Source organism: Carlito syrichta, unplaced genomic scaffold, assembly GCF_000164805.1.
Source record: "Carlito syrichta isolate Samal-C Ts95f unplaced genomic scaffold, Tarsius_syrichta-2.0.1 Scaffold312300, whole genome shotgun sequence".
NCBI lineage: Eukaryota > Metazoa > Chordata > Mammalia > Primates > Tarsiidae > Carlito > Carlito syrichta.
In genome coordinates this window covers 28,686-50,649 of record NW_007256396.1, presented here as the reverse complement: position 1 = coordinate 50,649, position 21,964 = coordinate 28,686, and the positions used below count along the sequence as shown (strand labels likewise).

At 43.0% G+C, this 21,964-nt stretch overlaps 1 protein-coding gene across 1 annotated transcript in view; it reads right to left on the bottom strand.

The window, feature by feature from the left end:
* Positions 1-3,514: 3,514 nt before the first annotated feature.
* Positions 3,515-21,964, bottom strand: part of LOC103272372 (NADP-dependent malic enzyme, mitochondrial-like) — a 30,456-nt gene continuing 12,006 nt past the window's right edge. Inside the window, exons 3-9 of the mRNA XM_008069885.1 lie at positions 12,040-12,137; positions 11,636-11,749; positions 9,981-10,086; positions 9,245-9,387; positions 8,484-8,657; positions 5,110-5,208; positions 3,515-3,753 (exon numbers count right to left, since the gene is read on the bottom strand). Of these exons, the coding sequence (XP_008068076.1) occupies positions 3,592-3,753; positions 5,110-5,208; positions 8,484-8,657; positions 9,245-9,387; positions 9,981-10,086; positions 11,636-11,749; positions 12,040-12,137 (896 nt within the window). The 3' untranslated portion in view covers positions 3,515-3,591. The remainder of the gene's footprint in view (positions 3,754-5,109; positions 5,209-8,483; positions 8,658-9,244; positions 9,388-9,980; positions 10,087-11,635; positions 11,750-12,039; positions 12,138-21,964) is intronic.

The window sequence follows — 21,964 nt, the reverse complement described above, 5'->3', positions numbered from 1 at the left end:
AAAGATTATAGGATACTGCAAGTAAATGGGATGGTGGGGTGCTCTGCTGAGCTGCAGAAGGAATGGTCTGGTAGTTAAGATAAAGTAAGTCAAATTTATTAGAATTGTCCACAGTGGCAATGGTGGTCTTCTTGCTGGTCTTGCCATTCTTGGACCCAAAGTCCTCCATGGCTTGCACGACATTCACGCCCTCTTTCACCTTGCCAAAGACCACACGTTTGCCATCCAACCATTCAGTCTTAGTAGTGCAAATGAAAAATGGAACCATTTGTGTTGGGTCTCGCATTTGTCATGGACAACATGGCAGGACCTGTATAGTTCAGGATGAAGTTCTCATCATCAAATTTCTCCCCATAGATGGACTTGCTACCAGTGCCATTATGATGTGAAGTCACTACCCTGACAAATAAACCCTGGAATAGTTCTGTGAAAGCAGGAACGCTTATAACAATCCTTTTCAGTGCTTAGAGCACAAAAGTTTTCTGTCTTTGGAATTTTGTCTGCAAACAGCTCGAAGGAGATGCAGCCCAGAGGCTTGTCATCTACAGTGACATCAAAGAACACCATGGGGTTGACCATTGCTGATGGAAAAGGGCTCAAGGTAACAGTGTCTGCATAGACAGGATGTTCTTTCCTACTTTGTTTAGAGTTTTATCATAAATGAGTGTTGAATTTCTTCAAATGCTTTTTTCATACTTATTGTGGTGATCTTACTGTTTTTGTTCTTTCTATTAATATTGTATACTATATTAAATGATTTGATAAGTGTTCCCTCCTCTATTTTCTGAAAGAATTTGTGAAGTATTGGGATTATTTTTTCTTTAATATTTGATAAACTCAACCAATAAAGACATCTAGACATAGGCTTTTCTTGGGAAGATTTTTAATTGCTAAATCAGTTTCTTTACTTATTATAGCCATATTGATTTCTGCTCTAATATTTGCTTACTTTGGATTTTGTTTGCTTTTCCCCTCCAGTTTCTTAAGAAGGAAGTTTAGGTTATTGACTTGAGATCTTTTTTTCTTTCTTTTTCTGATATAGGCATTCACATTAATCAGGTTACTCCAGAGGAACAGAACCAGTAGGATTGATTTTTTTTCTCTCTCTCTCCCTCTCAATTTATTATAAGGGATTGTCTTGGCTCATATGATTACAGAGGCTGGCAAGTTCTATGATCTGCAGGGTGAGTAGACAAGCTGGAGACCTAGGAAAGCTGATGATGTCTGAAGGCAGGGAAAAAGTCTATATCTCAGTTAGAAGGCTACCAAGTGGAAATAATTCTTTCTTCCTTGAGGGAGAGTCAGCCTGCTTTTTCTATTCAGGCCTTCAACTGATTGGAGAGGCCTACACATATTGTGGAGGGCAATCCGCTTTACTCAGTTTGCTGTTTTAAATGCTAATCTCATCCAAAAACACCTTCACAGAAACACTTAGAATAATGTCTGACCACATATCTGGGCATCTTGTGGCCCATGGAAGTTGACACATAAAAATAACCATAACAGCATTTAAAGCTATACAATTTCTCTCTAAGCACTGTTTTAGTCACATCTCATTAATTTTAATATGCTTTTAAAAATTCAGTTTAGATTATATAATTCATCTTTGATCTATGGATTATTTAGAAATGCACTGTTTAATTTCCAGTAGTTTTGAATTTCCCATATTTTTTGTTTTTTTATAAATTACTTTTATATACATTATTTTATTTGATACATATAACAGTTTTTCAAGTTTATGTTGTTGATTTCTAACATAATTACTCACTCTGCTGGGGGAGTCAAGACAGACTCCATAGAGCTGATTGCATTCGGATTCCATGGATGAATGCTGTCTCCAGACAGAAAGCTGGGGTGAACCAAAATGTAACTGGTAAAGGGAAAGAAAGAGAAGGGAAGGGCTTCCCAGGTGGGGCAACTAAGCATGTATAATAAGGGCACAGGTTCAAAAGTACATGTGCATGGTGCTGGCAAGATGGTCAGTATGCAAAGGAAGCATATTTTGTGTCTTTCTTTTTTCTTGTCAGTATAGCTGAAGTTTATTAACTTAATCTTTTCAAAGAACCTGTTTCTGTTTCATTGATTTTTCTCTATTGTTATTTTTCTTTTATATTGATTATAATGGAAGTATAGTAGGGGTACAGAGGAAGTTGCGGGATGTGAGGGAAAAAGATCCTGTAGAAGCTTCCCTGATGTTCACATTCCAACTTCACTCTTCAAACCCTCTTCTGAATAGTTTCTCATTCCCTGTAAGCCCAAGGATCGTAGAGGAGGGATGTTTTCTCAGGATAGTTTTGGCTGAGCACCAGCTCCAAAGAAGTTGATGTTGAAAGAATCAGACCTGAGCAAGAGGTGTCTGGTGGCTTGCTAATTATTCTTCTAGGAGCCTAATAGTCACTGAGAGGTCAGTCTGTCACTGAGAGGTGGTCATATAGGACCTATTCACTGTGGGCAATGGGGATCCTGTGGCTGAGGTGGCAGCAAGGGTAAGGCCCTAAGCGTGATTCGGTGTTTCCTCTATTATGAAATTAAGGGTTGGAAGGTGAACAGGCCTTAGCATCTTAGCAGTGTCTTTGATTGCAGGGGCTGCAAGCTCTTTCCTCATCCCCTCACTCTGATGTCAGCTCTGCTGGACACGAGGGAGATAAGGGCTAGCACTGAATTTGGTTTAAGAAACAGCCAGGATGGACTGTCGTCACCTCTGCAGGAAAGCTGCTCAATTACTTCAGAGAGTGAAGGATGGAAGACAGAGTGTCTTCCTGAGCCAGGAAAATGAAATCAAGTCTGCCTTAGAACTCCCCATGGTGCTCTTCCTCTCAATGCCTTTTTTCCGCCTCACTTATTGGCAGGCTGACCCTACCCACCCATATTTCTCTGGTTTTCCTTTTAGTAATAACCAAAAAGAATGTCTAATACTCAACAACCCACAGGGCAGTGACCATTCCTGACTAGTCAGTAAGCTGCCTTCAGCCATTCAGTCTTCACGCCCTGCTGAGTCTTGAAGGGTGTATATTCCTCTGACAGGGACTGAACTCCCTGATGGGTGGGCCATACTGTATGGCTAGTGGCTGCTCTCTCACATTCCTCATCTTCCTGTGACTCCCACCCATCCTTCTCTCTTGGGACTCAGTGCAAACACTGTTCCCCCTGAAGCCTTCTTGTATATTCTTATAGGTAGTTTCCTCTCCCTTCTCTGAGTGTCCTTGATTTTTAGCTTCACTTCTTTCATGGACATACCACTTTTTTCCTTATGGAAAATGATTTGTGTTCAATCTTCTCCACTAGACCTGAGCTCTGTAAAGGCAGAATTCTAGGCAGGATTCTGTATTCCCCCATAAGGCTTAGCCAATAGTTGGCAATTAATGGATAAAGAAGTGCTTGGGAAGGAACTTAGAGAGGAGTTCTAAATAAGTGAACTCCCAGAGCCCTCAGGAGCAAGGCTCTCATTTACTGTATGCCTCAGAATCTCCTCTCACACCAGAAAGTTCAAAGGAAAAAACACAGTGACAAGGATGGCCATTTTGGAACCCATTTATATTGCAGGTATTACTCTGGGCATCATCCAGCCTCATACCAGCCCTTGAGACTACATCAGACCGTCTGAACATTCATGGCTTTCTTGGGCCACGTGTAGCTGTCCAGTGTAAAGGAGTCATAGTCTGGAGTGTAGACCAGGGATCTTACAAGAGCCTCCTTGTCCTTGGGTTCCGGGTAGTAGGAGGCCAGGTTGTGTTTGTACGCGTAGTCGAGGACCTGGGGAAAAATATGTTTGGCTGAGGATCAGATCTAAGGGAACCCTGTCTAAAGTGAGAGCCTGGGGATGGGAAATGCACCTTGAGAAATCTGACTTGTTCCTTTCATCAGTGTGGCCCCTGAAACTAATGAATAGGAAAGATTTTAAGATTTCTGCCTCACCAAGCAGCTGCGACAGAGTGGAGCAAATACTGGGCCAGGGTCAAGAGGCCTCAGCCTAAAAATCTGCCTGCTTCCAGATGTCTGTGGGTCATAATCTTTGCTGAGCCTCAGTTTCCTCACCTGTAAAACTGGGTTAACAAGACCTTTCTTTGGAGTGGTGTGAGGATAAAATTAGGCAACAGATAAAAGTGTCCAGAACCTGATACTTTTTCCCCCACTTGAATATGGGTTCAGTTGGATGAACAGCCAGGGCACTGTTCATTGGGTGTTAGATTTGATTTTAGAAGAATGGGAATCTAAACATCCCAAAAAGGAAGGAACTGGACAGGGTGAAGCTACACCATGAGCTGAACTGTTAGTCTTGAGGCCTGATTCTTGATCCTGTACTAGATAACTCATGGGGAATGTGCTGTTGAACAATTCAGTTCCTAAAATTATTTTTAAAACTTATGAAAAAAATGTAAAATATGTACACTAATAGAAATAATAGTGTAGTAAACTCTCATGTGCCCATTATCTAGCCACAACAGTTATTAGTGTTGGGATAGTCTTTATAGCACCATGTTTTGATTCTTTTAAAACCCGTCATCTCCACATAGTCTCATGGTCTGGACTATTCTACAAACCTGATTACCCCATTGCCCAGTCATTTTGAGAGAAGGGAGAAGAATGAGATCTATTCTGGCCAGGCAAGCACTGGGTGTGGAACATTCTTACAGTGCTCTGTTAATCTTCTCCAGAACTCTGGGAGAGAGGAATAATTGACCCTTTGGAAAAGGAGGAAACTAAGGCTCAGGGGAGTGTGGTGATTGGGTCAAGGTTGTACTGCAGTTGATGGGCAGAGCTGGCACCCCAAAGCCTGAGCTTTTTTCCACGATGCTAAGTAAGTTGACCTTTCTTATAAATGGGCACTTATGATTCATTAAAAAAAAATTTCGCCCACATTCTGGTCCTTGGACTTTGATGACCTTTCTGCTTGGTGTTTGAGGGGAAATCCAGGAGCTTTCCCAGAACTGGCCTGGGTGGGTGTTGAGGGTGGAGCTTAGGTTGCAGGCAGGAGTTTGTTACCAAGTCTCTGGATTGCATGTAGTATAGCCCAAAGAGCTCAGGCTGGCATCCCCTTAGCCCTCCTAAAGTAACAGAGAAAGTGGCTGAGCCTCACTACCCATGTGACAGGAGTAGGATGTGTCTTACTTTGATGGCAATTCTCAGAGACACGTCTCGGATGGTGTTGAGTGGTGGGTACAGTCTCCCTTGGGACAGATGGTGCTCAGAAACCTCCTGGGCAATTTGCTGGGGAGAGGGAGAGAACCAAGAAGAGTAAGCTGAGTTTCTGTCTTCCCAGAACAAGCTCAGCCCATTACCCCAGAGACTCACCGCACCCCACATAGTTGGTCACACTCTGTAGTTTTCACTGTTGACTTTACCACCACATAGCCCTGAGGGGAACTTAATGTATGGGCTTAAGCAAGGACACATCCTTTCCCTACTGGAGACTGGCTGAGGCTTAATACAATTAACATGAGGGTCTCTGAATTCTAAAGGAAAAATCACTAAAATCAACATGAATAAATTCACGCTTGCAAAAGGGATTTCCTCTTAGTTGGTTTAACCTATTGCACGGGGGTCCCCAGGTGTCTCAATTCCTGGGTCCCAGTTTCCTCCCACATGCTTGGTACCCTCCTGAGAGCCCATCTGTGCAGTGTTATCTCTTTGTATTCAAGGTTCCTTGCTTCCATCTCTGGTTCCCGTCTGAGGGAAAGCCTCTCTTCTACCGAGTGAATGTGTCTTCTGCCTTGCATGAATAAATGCCCTAGGCAATATCATCCTGGGTGTAGAACCTCCCACTCCTTCTCTCCTAGGCTCAGAGCCTGCCTCTGAGGGTCAAGCCTCATTCTCTGTAAGCCTCACCCTCCCGCCTCGGGAACTGGTGTTCAGCCAGCCTTGAAGATCAGTCTCCTTAATGTGGTGGCTCTGAATCTATTCCTACCCAATCTTCTGGTGTCACATTTAAATTTGGGAAAATTTAAAATTCTGGTGCTCTCTGAGAACTGGGTCGCCCAGAAGTGACAAGGCGAAGGAGTTGGTCTTGCCTCAGAGTTTGCAGACATTAGGGAAATGAGCCTTCTCTGACTTGCCTTCTCACTCTCCCACTCTTATTCCCATTCATTCAAACATTGTCTGAGCTCTGTGAAATGCTGAGCTCTGTCTAGGTGCTGAGGATCCATATGGGGAAGGATTCTATGCTGATGAAGCCATAGTCTTTTTCTTTATGGAGACTGGTGTCATGGACAATCAACAAATAATTATAAAAATTATAGTAGATGAGGGCAATGAGGGGGACATATAGAGGAAGGCAAGGTCCTGCCTACCAGATATGGGAAAGGCTTCCCAGAAGTATCATAGGAGAACACCTGAAGGACAAAATATGAATTAGGGGACAGGAAATAGCACATGCAAATGCTTGGAGGTGAGAGAGAGCAAGAGAAAACATGGACAAGGGATTGAAAACAGCACAATGGATAGGTCGATGGTAGGAAGAAACTTAAAGTGAGACTGGAGAAGAAAGGAGAGCCTGGTGATGAAGTGCCCTTTTTATGGAAACCATGCGAAGAAGTTTGGACTTTATCCTGTAAGCACCAAGGAATCATAAAAGGTCTGAAAATAAGAGAGAGACTTGGCCTGATCTGTACTTTAACGTGTTTTCTTTGTCTAGAAGATGAATTGATTAGAGAGAAGTAAGATTTTCATGGCTAGATCTGCATCTAGAAAGGTAATCCTGTGAAGAGATACATTGTGGTATGTGTGGTCACCTCTAAGATGTTGGGCACTGGTCATGCTCTGCTGTTGCCTGGGGCCATCCTGGGACTGTGGCTCACGAGCCCAGGTACCTGGGGCATGTGGCTTAAACTCTGTGCCTCACTTTTCTTGACTATAACATAGGAATAAGCTCTATGCCTATTTTATAGAATTTTTAAGATGAAATGAGGCAGTGCTTATAAATCTCCTTAAAGCTTATATTAATTTTGTATAGGAAAATCAAATTCAAATTAAATTGCCTTAACTAAAAGCACCTTTTTTCAGAAATATAATTTGCCAGGTCTTTAAAGGCCTGTCAGCTCCCAGAGGAGAAAGGCCTTGTCTTGCTCACAGCAAGAGGATAATAAGTTGATTCAGAAGAGGTTCCTTGTGTAATTGATGGGTATTATTCATGAAATGATGGAGTCGAACTATCTCACAGCACTAGGGGGATGGGTGTATGGATATCTCTCAGAATTACATAGGAAGGGCTCTAGCACCTGTATCTCTACACAACAGGAGAATTTGCTTTTAGGCCAACTTCAAGCAGGAAGTGATTCTTCTCATCTAATGGGGGTTTCAAGCAGCTCTGCCCACAGCTATAGGACAAGAATAGCCATTACACCCACAAGAAGAAATACAAACACAGAATACTCAGACAAGAGGAACAGAGAGCTATGGCACAAAGTCATAAGTAGTGTACAGAGGGTTAGGTACAGCTAAAAAGACTTTGGGGGACATTATTTGTATGGCTTTGTAGACTCATGGCTCAAAGACCAGACATAGTAAGAAGGGACCTGGTACACGGGGTAGTTCCCTGTGGGACTCATAGAAGTGGATCCAGACAGGGCTGTGTGGAAGCCACACCCATGTCTTATTGGTTTCCAACTCTCACCAGTGTCATGGTGAGGAGAAAATGCAGAAGGATGTCAGAAGTCACAAGAGAGTCTTTGGAGCCTGTTGGTTATAAATATATTTAATATTTGTATATGGCTTTGATTACTTAACATCCTAACAGAGGTATTTCTATGCCTGGGTTTCCTCAGAGGGAGGATAAATGCCAAGTGCCTGGCACTTAGTAACCACTTGGTAATGTCAGCCACTGAAACTGTTATCAGTAACCATTATGAACATAGGCTGTCATTCTTAATGAATTATTTCATGGCTTTCATTGTGTCCAGCAAAGAACCCTTCTGGGAACTTTTCTAGCAAGATAACCTGGAACAGGTACATCTCCAACATCCCCATTCCAGTACTCAAGGTCTGGGTACTCAAAGGAGGCAAACTAGGAATATAATCCACACCCTCCCTTATAGAAAGTGGTTCTAGTGGGGCTTACGGCTTACTACTGTCATTTACTCTGGTGATTTGGGTAAATCACGGTCCACCTATCATGGTCCACAAATTCCAGTTTCAGGTAGCTTTGGTGGCATCACCTTTGTCTAGTATCTAGGCATCTCGTTGACACTGCTGGGAGGCAGGGAGCACTATGAGGTATGACCCTTGCTGGCAGTGCCTCTTGCCAACACCCCCTCCCAATGACTATTCCCCATCCCCCCTCAATAACCCTATGTGTGATTGAAGAGGTCAAGCCTCAAGGTGACCCTGAGAGATGCTTGGAGGGTCAAGCACTTGGGGATCCATTGCCAGGATTGGGGCAGGTGGGTAGAAGAGACAAGAGAGGAAGAATCTTTAGAGGTCTGGTATAGGACCTAGTGTTGACCCACAGGCCCTACCGGAAGCACTCAAGGGAGTAGGGACAATGATACCTCTGCTGTCAGGAGGAAGATATCATCTGGGATGTGCCGGATCCTGCCGGCGATGACTCCCAGTGCCACCCCAGGGAACACGTAAGCATTGTTTCCCTGCCCAGGAATGAAGGTCTTGCCGTCTTCCAGAGTCACACTCTTAAAAGGACTTCCGCTGGCAAAAATCCCTCGGCCCTGGAGGCAGGAAGAAAATTCGAGATGGAGCCTGAAGATTGGATTGGAGCAGTAATGGTAGCCTATTCTTATTTCCCAAATGTTGGACCCTTCTTCATTCGCTCTCAAATGTGCAGCATTATGCTGAGACCATAGCAATACTTAAAGCACACTGTTCATTTGACAGAAAGCTCAACCCCCACCTGAGGTAACTGGTAGCCAAGAAACCACTGAAAGGTGATGGAGTTCACAGTACCTTTTTTACCTGTCACTTCCTGGGAAAGCCAGCCCAGGATGTGACAGGTATGGAAGTAGCCTAGAGTATCCAAGTGCCTCAGGTTCTATGTTCTGGTCAAAGCTCTATGTTTTTTAGGGGGATCCTTGAGCATTATAGCACAAAGGTAAGATCTTGGGCTTTGGAACCAGACTTGGGTTTGAGGGCCAGCTCTAGGCCTTATTAGCTCTGTGACCTTGTGCAAGTGACTTCATCTTTCTGGACCTCAATGTGTTCCACAGTGATGTGAGGATTTTTTTCACCCTCACAGGGTTACTCATAGTTATTGTTACTATGTCCTTTCAGCTGGGGGAAGGAAGGACTCCCCGCTGACCTCGGTGACCCGGTAGCACTTCTCAGCCGTGCACTCGGCCTTGCTGGTGGGGTTGCTCAGGGCAAAGATGATTGGCCGCTCGTGGAAGGAGGACATGTCCCTCAGAATCTGCTCCGTGAAGGCTCCTGCGATGGCGGCAACACCTACAGGGAAAAGGGGGGTAGTGGGGATGCCTACTCTTTATAAACAACCCATTCTTCTTCTGCTGGTGGTTTTGGGAGGAACTAGGCCCACCATGAAAGACTCTGGAGTCCTAGGGATGGCATATGCCATAGGGATTGAGGGAACAGAAGGAGAAAGTCTTTTTGCTTGAGTGCCTGAGACCTCCTGTTCCTCTCCAAGAGACAACTGGTCTACCTTAGGTCCCTGCCAGTTAAGGTGCACCTGTGAAAGCATTCCTGGGCATTGCCATTGAGAATGGGCTACTCCCCCAGTACAGGGAGAGATGCCAGAGGTCCTGTCTTGGGGAAGAGTATTCTTCTGGTTAGAGAGACCAGACCTGCTCTTTTCCATTGCACTTTACAATTCTTCACCACTAAGCCCTAACACTGGTGCTTAAATTCTGTTTTTTATGCAGCAGTCACTCAAAAGTTTGTGGCATTGAATTGAACAAGAGACAGAGGAAAGAGCTGTGTTTCCATGGATTACTTATGCCTCCTGGCTGAGCCTCAGTCTCTCCATCTGCAAGTCAAGAGGGTTAGCTGGGCTGGACAGTGGGTTGCCTTTCTCTTCGCACCTATGATTGCTGTGGGCTTCACCAGCCTCACCACCTCCTCCAGGGACTTCACTTCAGGATGGTCTTGGGCAAACATTTCCTTCTCATGGTTCAAGTGGCTCCTCCCCTGAAGGAAAAGAAGGGACAGGAAGCAGCTGTGGTGGGGAGGGACTGTTCCGCAGGAGTATGGATACATTTAGAAACTCTGAGAGCATTCCCTGCTGAGCCCTAATGCTTTGTTCCGAGCTGTCAGAAGCCTGGGACCCCATTCTTGTATCAGATTTCCGGGCAGAACCTAAGGTGGAACCCAAGTATTCATAAAGAATTTATTTGAGCTGTAGGGTCATGGCTTCCTGGGTTAGTACAGGGAAAAGGCTCACAGGAAATGCCTGAGTTTAACCAAGATCCTTGACCCCAAGGTGTTCAGTACCCAGGCCCAGTTGAGGGATGGGACCTGGGCTGCCCAGTGAGAGAGTTTATTTGAATGTATTTACAACAGCCAATAATCTTCCTGTGAATAACATTAAACTGAGCTCCAGGAAAGGCTTAGAGTGGCTAGCTGTGCCCAGCCAGCTCCAGATTCCTTCTATTTCTTTAAATAGAAGTTGGTGGGTGACAGGCTGGCATGGAGCCTGGCTTGGCTAGGAGTAAGCTTGAAGGGGTGAACAAAATGAAGTTGAAAGATGGGCTGGAGGAAGACTGGCAGCCTTTGGTAGCCTATGTCTGTGGACAGCTTATGCTCTGGAGTGACATGGGGTGGGAGGAGGCATCTCCAAGCCTACATCTCTTCCAGCAGTCATCTAGCTCCATGTGGAGCAACAGGATGGTCAACTTCTGCTGACGGTCTCTGCTATTCTCAGTAAGTGGTCCCATATACTTCCCCTGTTTCTATCTCTGTCAGCATTTTTCATTTCTCATTGACATTCTATATTAGTGGAATTCTGGGGATTAAAGCACAGTGTTCTGAATGCAGTTCTTCAGTTGTGTCCCTTAGCACAGGCTAGTCAGAAGCTTTTTCTCTCTCATTCATTCTTTCATTCATACTTCATACATTAATTATGTACTTATCATGTGCCAGGTATTGATATTAAGTCGCTATAATCAAGTGGGGAGACGGACAAGAGGCAACTGCCTCTTTAATATGTTAAGTGCAATGTATGGAGTGTGGAGGTCTATGTGAGCACAGATGCAGGAAATGAGCTTCTTGGAGGAGGTAGCATTTGAACTCCATCAACAGATTTGGAGGAAACCTGGAAGGAGTTGAGGGTAGAGAATCGGAGCAGAGCATTTCAGTCAGAAGCACAAAATGCTGACTGGGGTGTGGAGGTGAGGGGTGTGGAAGAGAGAGAGTATGCTACTTTTATAGAACTATGATCTAAAAATGACTGAAGGTTAGCGTAAGGCAGGAAGTGTGGGGGATAAGGCTGGAGGGGACACACACACACACACACACACACACACACACACACACACACACACACACACACACATATTCAAAGGTAGACAAGAGCAATGAAGGCTACTTTGGGGCAAATCTTTTGCACTGGAGCTTAGGCCATGACCCTTCCTTTGCTCTCCATTCTGTCTGAGCTGTCTGCCCCCGGGAGATCTCTTCCAGTCCAGTTCCTGGGAGCTGTAGGTGTCAGAAAACCTCCAGGTCTCCTGGCTGACAGTACCTTGACAATGAGCCCCTTGGAGTCCACCATCCAGATCTTCCTCATAGCCTCTGCCTTTGGTACACCTTCTTTCTCTAGGGCCATGACAAGGAGGTGAGCGATGCCCATGGCTGCCTGAGAGGTACCATAAGGCAGATGTTCAGAAACAGAGCAAACAGGCACTCAGCATTTATCTGATGTCTTATCAAAATAAGCCCCTCTTCTTATCCCCACCTCCCAGGAAGCCCAGTTAAGTCCTTGCCTTGAGACACCAAAATGTTGGGGCCTAGGTAGCTGTAATGATCACAGTATGTCTGTAGTGCTTCCTCTTCTCAGAACTGGAGAAAATCCCCTCTCCTTGATACATCTCCACCCATTCTTAGTCTCCTACTGGAGCAACAGAAGAAATCCTCAATAGCACCTACCTCACCTGCACCTTGGAAAACAAACACATGATTGGAGAGTTTGTTCTTGGTGATTCTCAGAGCAGCCAGAATCCCTGCCACAGCAACGGAGGCTGTGCCTGCAACAGAGTGAGGTGAGATCAACTTCTGGCCACAGGCCCCTAACTCCCAAGAGAAGACCCTTAGTAGAGTTCCCCACACCTAGAGCCTGTGGAGGAACAAGCAACTTTCTTTAGCCCTTAAGTGAGTAGGCATGCAAGTTTTGGTATGAATCCACACTCTCTTTTGCAGATACTTATTTTTCTTTTGAGAAACAGCTCCTGATTTCTTAATTAATTGGCCCCGTGAGAGATTAGATAGCCAGGTGTTGCTACCAGCATCATTCATAAAGAAAATGACAGGGATAAATATAATAGAAGACAAAAAGAAGTTTAAGCCTAATACAGTTTTTTAAAGGGATAAATAGATAAAAACATATGAAAAATGAGAACACAACCTGGCCATGAGACACTAAGTGACCATGTGGCCCATCGTATCCACCAAGCCATAAGGCTAGGTATGCCTGGTAGCACACGATCATCAAATGGCTTGGGTATATCTGGAAGGGACCAATATGTTGCATGAGTAGGTGGCTGAGACTCATTTGAGCTATTGCTTCATGAATTTCTCTCCCTCAATCTACATCTCAGGCCTCATTGGGAATTCCTTAAGACCAGCTGACCAAGGAGAAAAAAACTCAGATTTGGCTTACAAGTTGTTTTTAATGATATGCTGGCACCAAGTGTAAGGTTGTAGCATCACACCCTCAGTAAAAGGTGGTCCTAAAGGGCAATGTTGAAGGACAATGGACCAGACTTTGAGTGGTAATCTGGCTGTTCACTTTGGTCCAAGAAATAGCTAGATCTACACTGATTCATGGGCAGTTGCTAAGGGTTTAGCTGGATGGTCAGGCTTGGAAAGAACAAAATGGTAAGATAAGTGATGAGAAGACTGATCTGGGGAAGGAGTGGGAGGATGGACTTCTTGGGATAGGTACAGCCTGTAAGGATATTTGTGCCCCATAGGAAAGATCACCCAAGGGCATGATGAAAATAGGCTATCAATAATCAGGTGGACAAAATGGCATGACCTGTGTATGTCAGACAGCATTTTTCTCCAGCTACTCAAAGTTTGCTCAATGTGCTTATGTATAAAGTAGCCATGGTGGTAAGGATGGAAGTTATGCATGGAGGCTTCCTCTCACCAAGACTGACCTGTTAATGCTACTGCTGAATGAGTAACCTGTAAATGGCAGGGACTATGTTGGGCTCCTGATATGGTACCATTCCCTGGAGGGAGCATCCATCTGGTAGCACGATGATTACATTAGGCTCTTGCCATCCTAGCCAGGAAAGACATCTGTCCTCACTGAAATAGACACATATTCTGGATATGGATGTTGATCCTTTTCTATAATGTTTCTGCCAGCACCATCATCTGTGGATGTCTGGAATGCCTATTCACCATTCGGATATATTCCAAGCAACAAGACTTCTAATTAAGGAATTCATTTCACAGTAAAAGAAGTGTAACAATAAGCTCATGCCCATACAATTCACTGGTCTTAACATGGACTCAACCCACTCAGGAGTAGCTGACCTAGTAGATCAATAGAATGGCCTACTGAAGACTTAAGACTTGATTTGAAAAGATTCCTGGAAACAAATGAAAACAAAGAAACATCTTACCAAAACCCCTAGGATGCCCCTAGTACTAAGAGGGGAATTCGTATCTCTATGAACACACATGAAGAAAGATCACAAGTTAACAGCCTAACAAATCACCTAAGGGAGCTGGAAAAACAAGACCATCAAACCCTAACTTCAGCAGAAGAATCCAGATCACCAAAATAAAAGCCCAAATACAGGACATAGAAGACAAAAATATAATAGAAAAAAATTCAATGAAACAAAAAGCTGGCTCTTTGAAAGGATAAACAAGATAGATGGGCCCCCTAGCCAGAATCACCAAGAAAAAGAGAGAAAAAGCCCAAATAAACACAATCAGAAATGCAAAAGATCAAGTCACAATTGACCCCGAAGAAACACAAAAGATTATCAGAGATTACTTTGTACATGTATATGGAAACAAACTTGAAAACCTAAATGAAATGAAGGACTTTCTGACATCACACAACCTCCCAAGGTTGAAACAAGAAGAAAATGAGACCCTAAATAGATCACTTACAACCCAGGAAATTGACTCAGTCATAAGAAAACAACAACAACAACAACAACAACAAAAACCCTGGACCGGCTGACTTTCCAGCAGAATTCTACAAAACATACGAGGAGGAGCTGATATCAATCCTATTGAAAGTATTCCAGAAGTTGAGAAAGATGGAACCCTCCCCCAAATCATTTTATAAAACTAACATCACACTGATACCCAAACCAGGTAAAGATCCAACAAAGAAAGAGAACTACAGGTCAATATCCCTGGTGAACATAGATGCATAATTCTCAATGAGATTCTAGCAAATCGGATCCAACAACACATCTCAAAAATCATCCACCATGACCAAGTAGGCTTCATCTCCAGGATGCAGTGCTGATTCAACATCTGCAAGACCATAAATGTAATTAAATACATAAACAGATGTAAAAACAAGAACCATGTGATTATATAATTAGATGCAGAAAAAGCTTTTGATAAAATCCAGCATCCTTTCTTGATAAAAACCCTTGAACACCTAGGCACAGGTGGAACATACCTCAAAATAGTAATTTTGCCATTATAGTAGTTTATTGCCATCTATAATAAACTCACAGCTAACATATTGCTAAACAGACAGAAATTTGAACCATTTCCCCTGAAAACCAGAACAAGACAAGGATGCCCACTCTTACCCCTCCTATTCAACACAGTGTTGGAAGTCCTAGCTACAGCAATAAGACAAGAGAAGGAAATCAGTAGTATCCAAATAGGAAAAAAGGAGGTTAAGTTATCCTTTGTGTATGAAATGATCCTATACCTTGAAAACCCAAGAGAATCTGTCAAAAACCTCCTTGCACTTGAATTTGGCAAACTCTCAGAGTATAAAATAAATGTACAAAGGACAGGCACATTCCTATACACCAACAACAAACAGACAGAAACTCCAATAAAAAGCACGATCCTATTCACAATAGCCACAAACAAAATGAAACACCTTGACATCTTCCTAACCAGAGAAGTGAAAGATCTTTACAGTGAAAACTACAAAACACTGCTCAAATAAATAAAAGAAGACACACACAAATGGAAAAATATTCCATTCTCATCGACTGGAAAAAATCAACATTTTTAAGATGTCCATCCTACCAAAGGCAATCTACAGATTCAATGCAATACCCACGAAATTACCATCATTCTTCTCTGACCTGGAAATGACAATATAGAAATTCATATGGAAACATACACGACCACAAATAGCCAAAATAATCCTCAGCAAAAGAAACAAAGCTGGAGGTATCATACATCCAGACTTCAAACTCTACTATAAGGCTACAATAACCAAAACAGCCTGGTATTGGTACAAGAGCAGGTATATAGGCCAATGGAACAGGATAGAGATTCTGGAAGCAAAACCTGTTTTTCAGCCAACTCATCTCTGACAAAGCCTTTACAAATAACCACTGGGGAGAGAACCTATTCAGTAAGTGGTGCTGGGAAAACTGGCTGACCACATGCAGGAGACTGAAATAGGACCCCTACCTATCACAATACACAGGAATCAACTCTAAATGGAGCAAAGACCTAAATGTAAAATCTCAAACTATAAGAATCCTAGAAGAAAACATAGGAAATACCCTTAGGAAAATTGGGATAGGCAAACAATTCCTAATCAACTCTCCAAAAGCAAACACCATGGAAGATAGACAAATGGGACCTTATCAAACTGAAAAGTTTCTGCAAAGCAAAAGAAACTATCAAGAGAGTGGGGAGACAGTCCACAGAATGGGAAAAAATATTTACCAAATCTGACAAAGGTCTAACATCCACGATCTACAAGGAATTAAAATGTGCTGAAAGGAAAAAAACAACCCTACTAAAAGGGCAAAAGATATCATTAGACACTTCTCAGAAGAAGACATATGAACAGCCAATAGATACATGGAAAAATGCTCAGCCTCACTAATCATCAAAGAAATGCAAATTAAAACCACACTGAGATACCATCTAATGCTAGTCAGGATGGCCATCGTCAATAACTCAACAAACAACAGATGCTGGACCACTCCAGCATCTGTTGTGGGGAAAATGAAACACTTCTACACTATTGGTGGGAGTGTAAACTACTGCAACCTCTGTGGAAATCAGTGTGGCAATTTCAAAAAGATCTAAAAATAAACCTTCCATATGACCTAGCCATCCCCCTCTGGGAGTATACCTGCAGGAACTCAAATCACTCTCTAAAAAAGATACCTTCACATCATGTTTATTGCAGCATTATTCACACTAGCAAAAAGATGAAACCAACCATGGTACTCATCAAAATTGGACTGGATAAAGAAAATGTGGTACATTTACATGATGGAATATTATGCAGCCATAAAGAAAAACAAAATTATGAATTTCACAGCAACTTGGATGGAATTAGAGTCTATAATACTCAGTGATATATCACAGAAACCAGGGATTGAGTACTATAAGTACTCACTCATAAGCAGACCCTGAACATGTATTATAATACTATAAGAAAGGGATTGGCAGTAGTGGGACACTGCCAGGAGAGGGAAGGGGGCATATTACATCAATAATAGTACACAAACTTTACCTGTACAATGACCACTTATGTACCTAACCCTGAACTGTACCCCACATATTTAAAATTAAAAAAGACTTGATTTGAGGCAACACCCTATGGAAATGATGAGCTTCTGTCTTATAGGATGCATATATATGCATTATATGTAACGTGACTTAGCAAACAATACATTGTGTTCTTCCTCCCATAGCCAGAATCCATGGGTTTGGAAATCAAGGGATAGAAATGGGAGTGGCTCTTCTTACCATTTCACCTAATAACTTGCTTGCAAAATGTTTGCTTCTTGTTTCCCAAGAGAGAAACACTTCCATTAGGATTTACCTCATGGTTCTGTTGAATTGGGAGTTGAGGCTGTTACTTGGTCAGCTGGGGCTCTGGTGTGGTGATTCACCCTGAAAAGTGACACTGGGGACAGGAAGGATTATGTTTGAAGCCTAACGGATATTTTGGGGTGTATCTTAGTAGGTCTACGCTTCAATAGTAAATATTTTTTTTTTTTTTTGAGTTGGAGTCTCACTCTGTCACCCAGACTGGAGTGCAGTGGCCGCTCCCGGCCACCGCAGCCTCGACCTGCTGGGCTCCGGCGATCCTTCCGCCTCAGCCTTCCAAGTAGCCGGAATTACAGGCATGCGCTACCACGCCCAGCTGATTTTTTTTTTTATTTATTTATTGTAGAGATGAGGTCTCGCTGCCCAGGCGGGTCTCGAACCCGCGGGCTCAGGCAATCCACTCACCTCAGCCTACCAAAGGCGCGGGATTACAGGCTGAGCCACCGAGCCCGGCTCAATAGTAAATATTAATGAATACCTATTGCAACCAAGGAGAGTCAGGACTACTGAGGATTCAGGGCCTTCAGAAATGAAGCTTTGGGTCATCCTATGGGTAAAGAATCCTGGCCATCTAAGGTCCTGTCTGAGGGCAACAAAAAAAGGAATGGGAAGTTGAGGAAGAAATTTATACATATCAACTGTGACCCCATGACTGGTTACAGAAATAAGGAATGTAGCAGTCATGCATATTGTCTTCCTTGATTATTATGTGACTGTATATAATGGTGTAAATTAGCTAACTTCTCCATTCGTCTCCTTATTTCTTTAGATAACTTTTGTTGGAGTTTTTTTGTTTGTTTGTTGTTGTTTTTTTTTGAGTTGGAGTCTCACTCTGTTGTCCAGACTGGAGTGCAGTGGCCACTCCCGGCCCCTGCAGCCTCAACCTGCTGGCCTCCAGTGATCCTTCTGCCTCAGTCTTCCAAGTATCTGGAACTACAGGCGTGCGGTACCACGCCCGGCTAATTTTTGATTTATTGTAGAGATGAGGTCTAGCCAAGTTGCCTAGGCAGGTCTCGAACCCGCGGGCTCAGGCAATCCTCTCACCTCAGCCTTCCAAAGGTGCAGGATTACAGGCTGAGCCACTGAGCCTGGCTTGGAGTTTAATTCCACACGTTAGTCTTTAGGTAACAATATTTTCAAATGTGACTGTGATTAAATTCTATGTGTCCTTAATCCTGCCCAGAAATAGGTAACTGTCTTACAGAGATGAATACAATGACTATTGAGACTGTCTCTTCCCATTTTGGGGAGAAGGTGAGAATGTCTTCATCTGTTCAAAAGATGGTTGCATTTGGTTAGGTATTCATTAGAGTTGTTTTTGTTGTGTGGAAGTACAAATGTGTAGACCCATGTATATGGATGCTGAATAGCTAAAAGAGTGGACTAGCCAATTATTGGGTAATTGTTCCCTAGCTTCCTATTCACCCTTTGCTTGCAAACCAGTTTTCATCTTTGCCAACTGGCTCTAAAGCTAGGCTCTGCCAAAAGAAGGTGCTAGATGAGGGGAAAGGATGCTTTTTCCTGTCATTACCCCAGTCTTGTAGAATTGCCAGGTAAATGTAAGACACTTAATATAATTTGAATTTAAGTATCTCCCATGCATAAATAGTCTAAAAATTTGTTAGTTATTTCACATTGAAATTGAACTGGGCATCCTGCATTTTGGTTTTGCTAAATCTGGCAACCCTACAACCTAGGTGCTTCAACTCCACAGCAGCAATCTCTTCCTGGGTAAGCAGTTGAATCTAGTTTGCAGTTTGTCTATCACAGAGAGAACTAGCTTCATAGCACATGCCTCAGTGCCCAGCATCAGCTAGCTGCCACTTCCTCTTCCCTCTATTCCCTCAGCCTCAGGCATAGTAGCAGATCCTTAGTGTTTCTTTTTTAGCCTCTTAATTCTTTAATGCACATAATTCTTTTTAAAAATTTTTCTAATTTTTTAATTTTAAAGATGTGGGGTACAATTCAGGATTAGGTATACAAGTGGTCATTGTACAGGTAAAGTTTGGGCCTCCCTTTGGTACCCACTTCTCGTCGTTTGAGATCAGGTACCCTTTTTGATGTTATGTGTCCCCCACCCTCCCCTGGCAGTTTCTGGCTACTGCCAATCCCTTTCTTATAGTATTATAGTAAATGTTCATCGTCTGCTTATGCGTGAGAACATGTGGTACTCAGTTCTTTGTTTCTGTGATAGATCACTGAGTATTATAGACTCTAAATCCAAGTTGCTGCAAAGTCCATATGTTTGTCCTTCTTTATGGCTGCATAATATTCTATCATGTATATGCACTTTTAAAAATCCAGTCCAATTTCAATGGGCAGCACAGTTGGTTCCATGTTTTTGCTATTGTGAATAGTGCTGCAATAAACATGCGAATGCACACAAGTCTTTATGTTAAGTTTTCTCTTTATGTTAAGCAACAGTACAGACCCTGACTGAGAGACAGAGTTCACAAAACAGTAATCACAATTGGCCATTATTCTTTTCCCACATCTAACCTGAATACAGCTGGGTTCGACTGTGGTCAGGCTCAGCACCACATTGCATTTAAAAGAAATGTCAAGCTGACATCCAATAAAGCACCGAAAAGCAATTTAAATAATTATTTAAACAACTTAAAGAGAAATTAAAGAGAATTGCATTGTATGACTTTCCCTTCAAATCCCCACATATCCTCTGTCCATAATTTTCTCCAAAGTCTACTTATCATGATGGCTGCTACTCATTTCTCGGTCTCACAAATAACTCCATCCCTTTTACTCTCTGCCCTCAAAATCCACTTTCATTTTAGTTCTACTGAGTCAGAATCTGTATTTCAAAAGATCTCCAGATGATTTCTATGCACATTCAAGTATGAGATGCACTGAACTAGATGGATTCTCGAGGTGGGCTACTTGTTTCCTGTTGTGGGATAAAGGGAGTTTCTGCTCATTGGATTCAGGACTGCTTTCGGCTCCCTGAAAGGAGGTGATGTGCAGAGTATGTGCCACCAGATGGCGCCAAAGATATTCATCAGAGATGTTCCAGTGACACCACACTCTTGATGGGTCTTTTTCTTTTAGGGTGTCAAACATCTTATGGGGTTATTTGCAGGTTGAATAACTGGGCTTACCCACAGAAATTCAGTACTGGATGGGGGTTGGAGATGATGACATTCACAATTGTACAGATAGAGGTGGCCTGATCCGTCACCCAGTTGGGAGCAAAGCAGGGATACCTGTGCTGCTGCTTCTACCCCTTAGAGGTCTGTGCATTTCTGACAGACTTTCTTGTCTTGAAGTGTAGTTGGAGGCAGTAGGAGAGGCACTATGGGCTTCCCGGGGGAGAACTGAGGAGGGGTGGTGGTAGCAGAGGCAAAAGAGAGTGAATTTAGGCAGTGGATGTCAGTGTTCAGTTGTGACTCTGGAAGAGGTGGGATACATGAAACAATGGGAAATATGATGGAAAGAGTTACACATTTCAGTAAGAATACAAGGGCAGCTACCATTTATTAGTAATTCTTACTGTCGTCTTAGCTCTGTGCTATGTGCTTACCAACATTTGCTCATTTAATCTTGCCAACAACCCTGTAAGAGTAAGTACTATTGTGCTCCCATTTTCCCCTCAGAAGTGAAAAGTGAGGCTCAAAGGAACTAGAAGTAATCAAGGGAGAACTTCTGAACCCTCTCACCATCAAGTTTATAAACTCTCTGCCTCCATGTCCATGTATCTTGTCTTTCCTCCTGTTACCATTGATGTGTCCCTGTTCCTAGCTAAGGCACCACTTGTGTACAGGTTCCATTATTTGCCTACTCAAGGAATTTGTCCTGTTGATCCCTCCCTGGTTCCTGCATACTCAATCTCTCCCTCTCTGCTAGATCATTCCCATCAGCATACAAATATGTTGTAAAGCCTCCATCTTTAAAAAGCCTTCTGTTGGCCCTATGAGATTCCCACCCCATTTCTTACTCCCCTTTATAACCAAACTCTTCTAAAGAGCTGCCCATATTCATTGCTTCCGTTTCCTTTCTTCTTCAGTCTCTGTGAAGGCCAATTTAGTCAAGTGACTGACTCACTTTCTGTCAAGGTCACCAATCACCTCCACCTGGCCTAATTCAGTGTCAATTCTCAGCCTTCCTCCTCATTGTCCTCTCAGCAGCATTTGCTACTGTGGCCCATTCTTTCCTCTGGGGAACTCTTTCTGAACTTGGCTTCTGGAAATCCACACTTGTTGGTTACCTCATGGCTATTTCTTCATGGTCTTCTTTTCTGGGATCCCCTTCTGAGATCATCCTCTGTGGTGGCAAGCTACCCTAACTACAGATCAGAATTCAAGAGCAGAACCAGAAGTTCCTAAGCCCCACATTTTAAAGTTTGACAAATGAAGTTATCATGTCTATCATTAACTTGCATTTTTTGGGGTCTCTTGGACAATATGCCAGGGATTTAAAATTAGAGGAGAAGAAAGCTATTTAGCTTTTTTTGGAGGTAAACACCCTGAGCAGCCAGCCCAGGTCTAGAGATGTGCTGGAACATGGCTTGTGCTCATAAATACCATGGGCAGCCGAAAGCATGACTAGTTTTTCTAATTCGTGATGAAAGAACAACAAGTTTTCTTTTTCAGAGGGAGCTTTCCATAATTACATTTCCTGTAAATTGAGTACTTGAGGTTGTAGGTTCAGGAAATAGCACAAAAGGACAAGCAAAAATGTATTTTCTTCTTTCAGTTGTCACATGTGACAAAGGTAAAGGAGTTTTCATGCTGAACAACAGATTATTGGAGGAAAGGGAAGAATTTTCTGCTTTATCAGGTGAGTGAAGACTGCAGACCATGCATTGAGGAGCGGC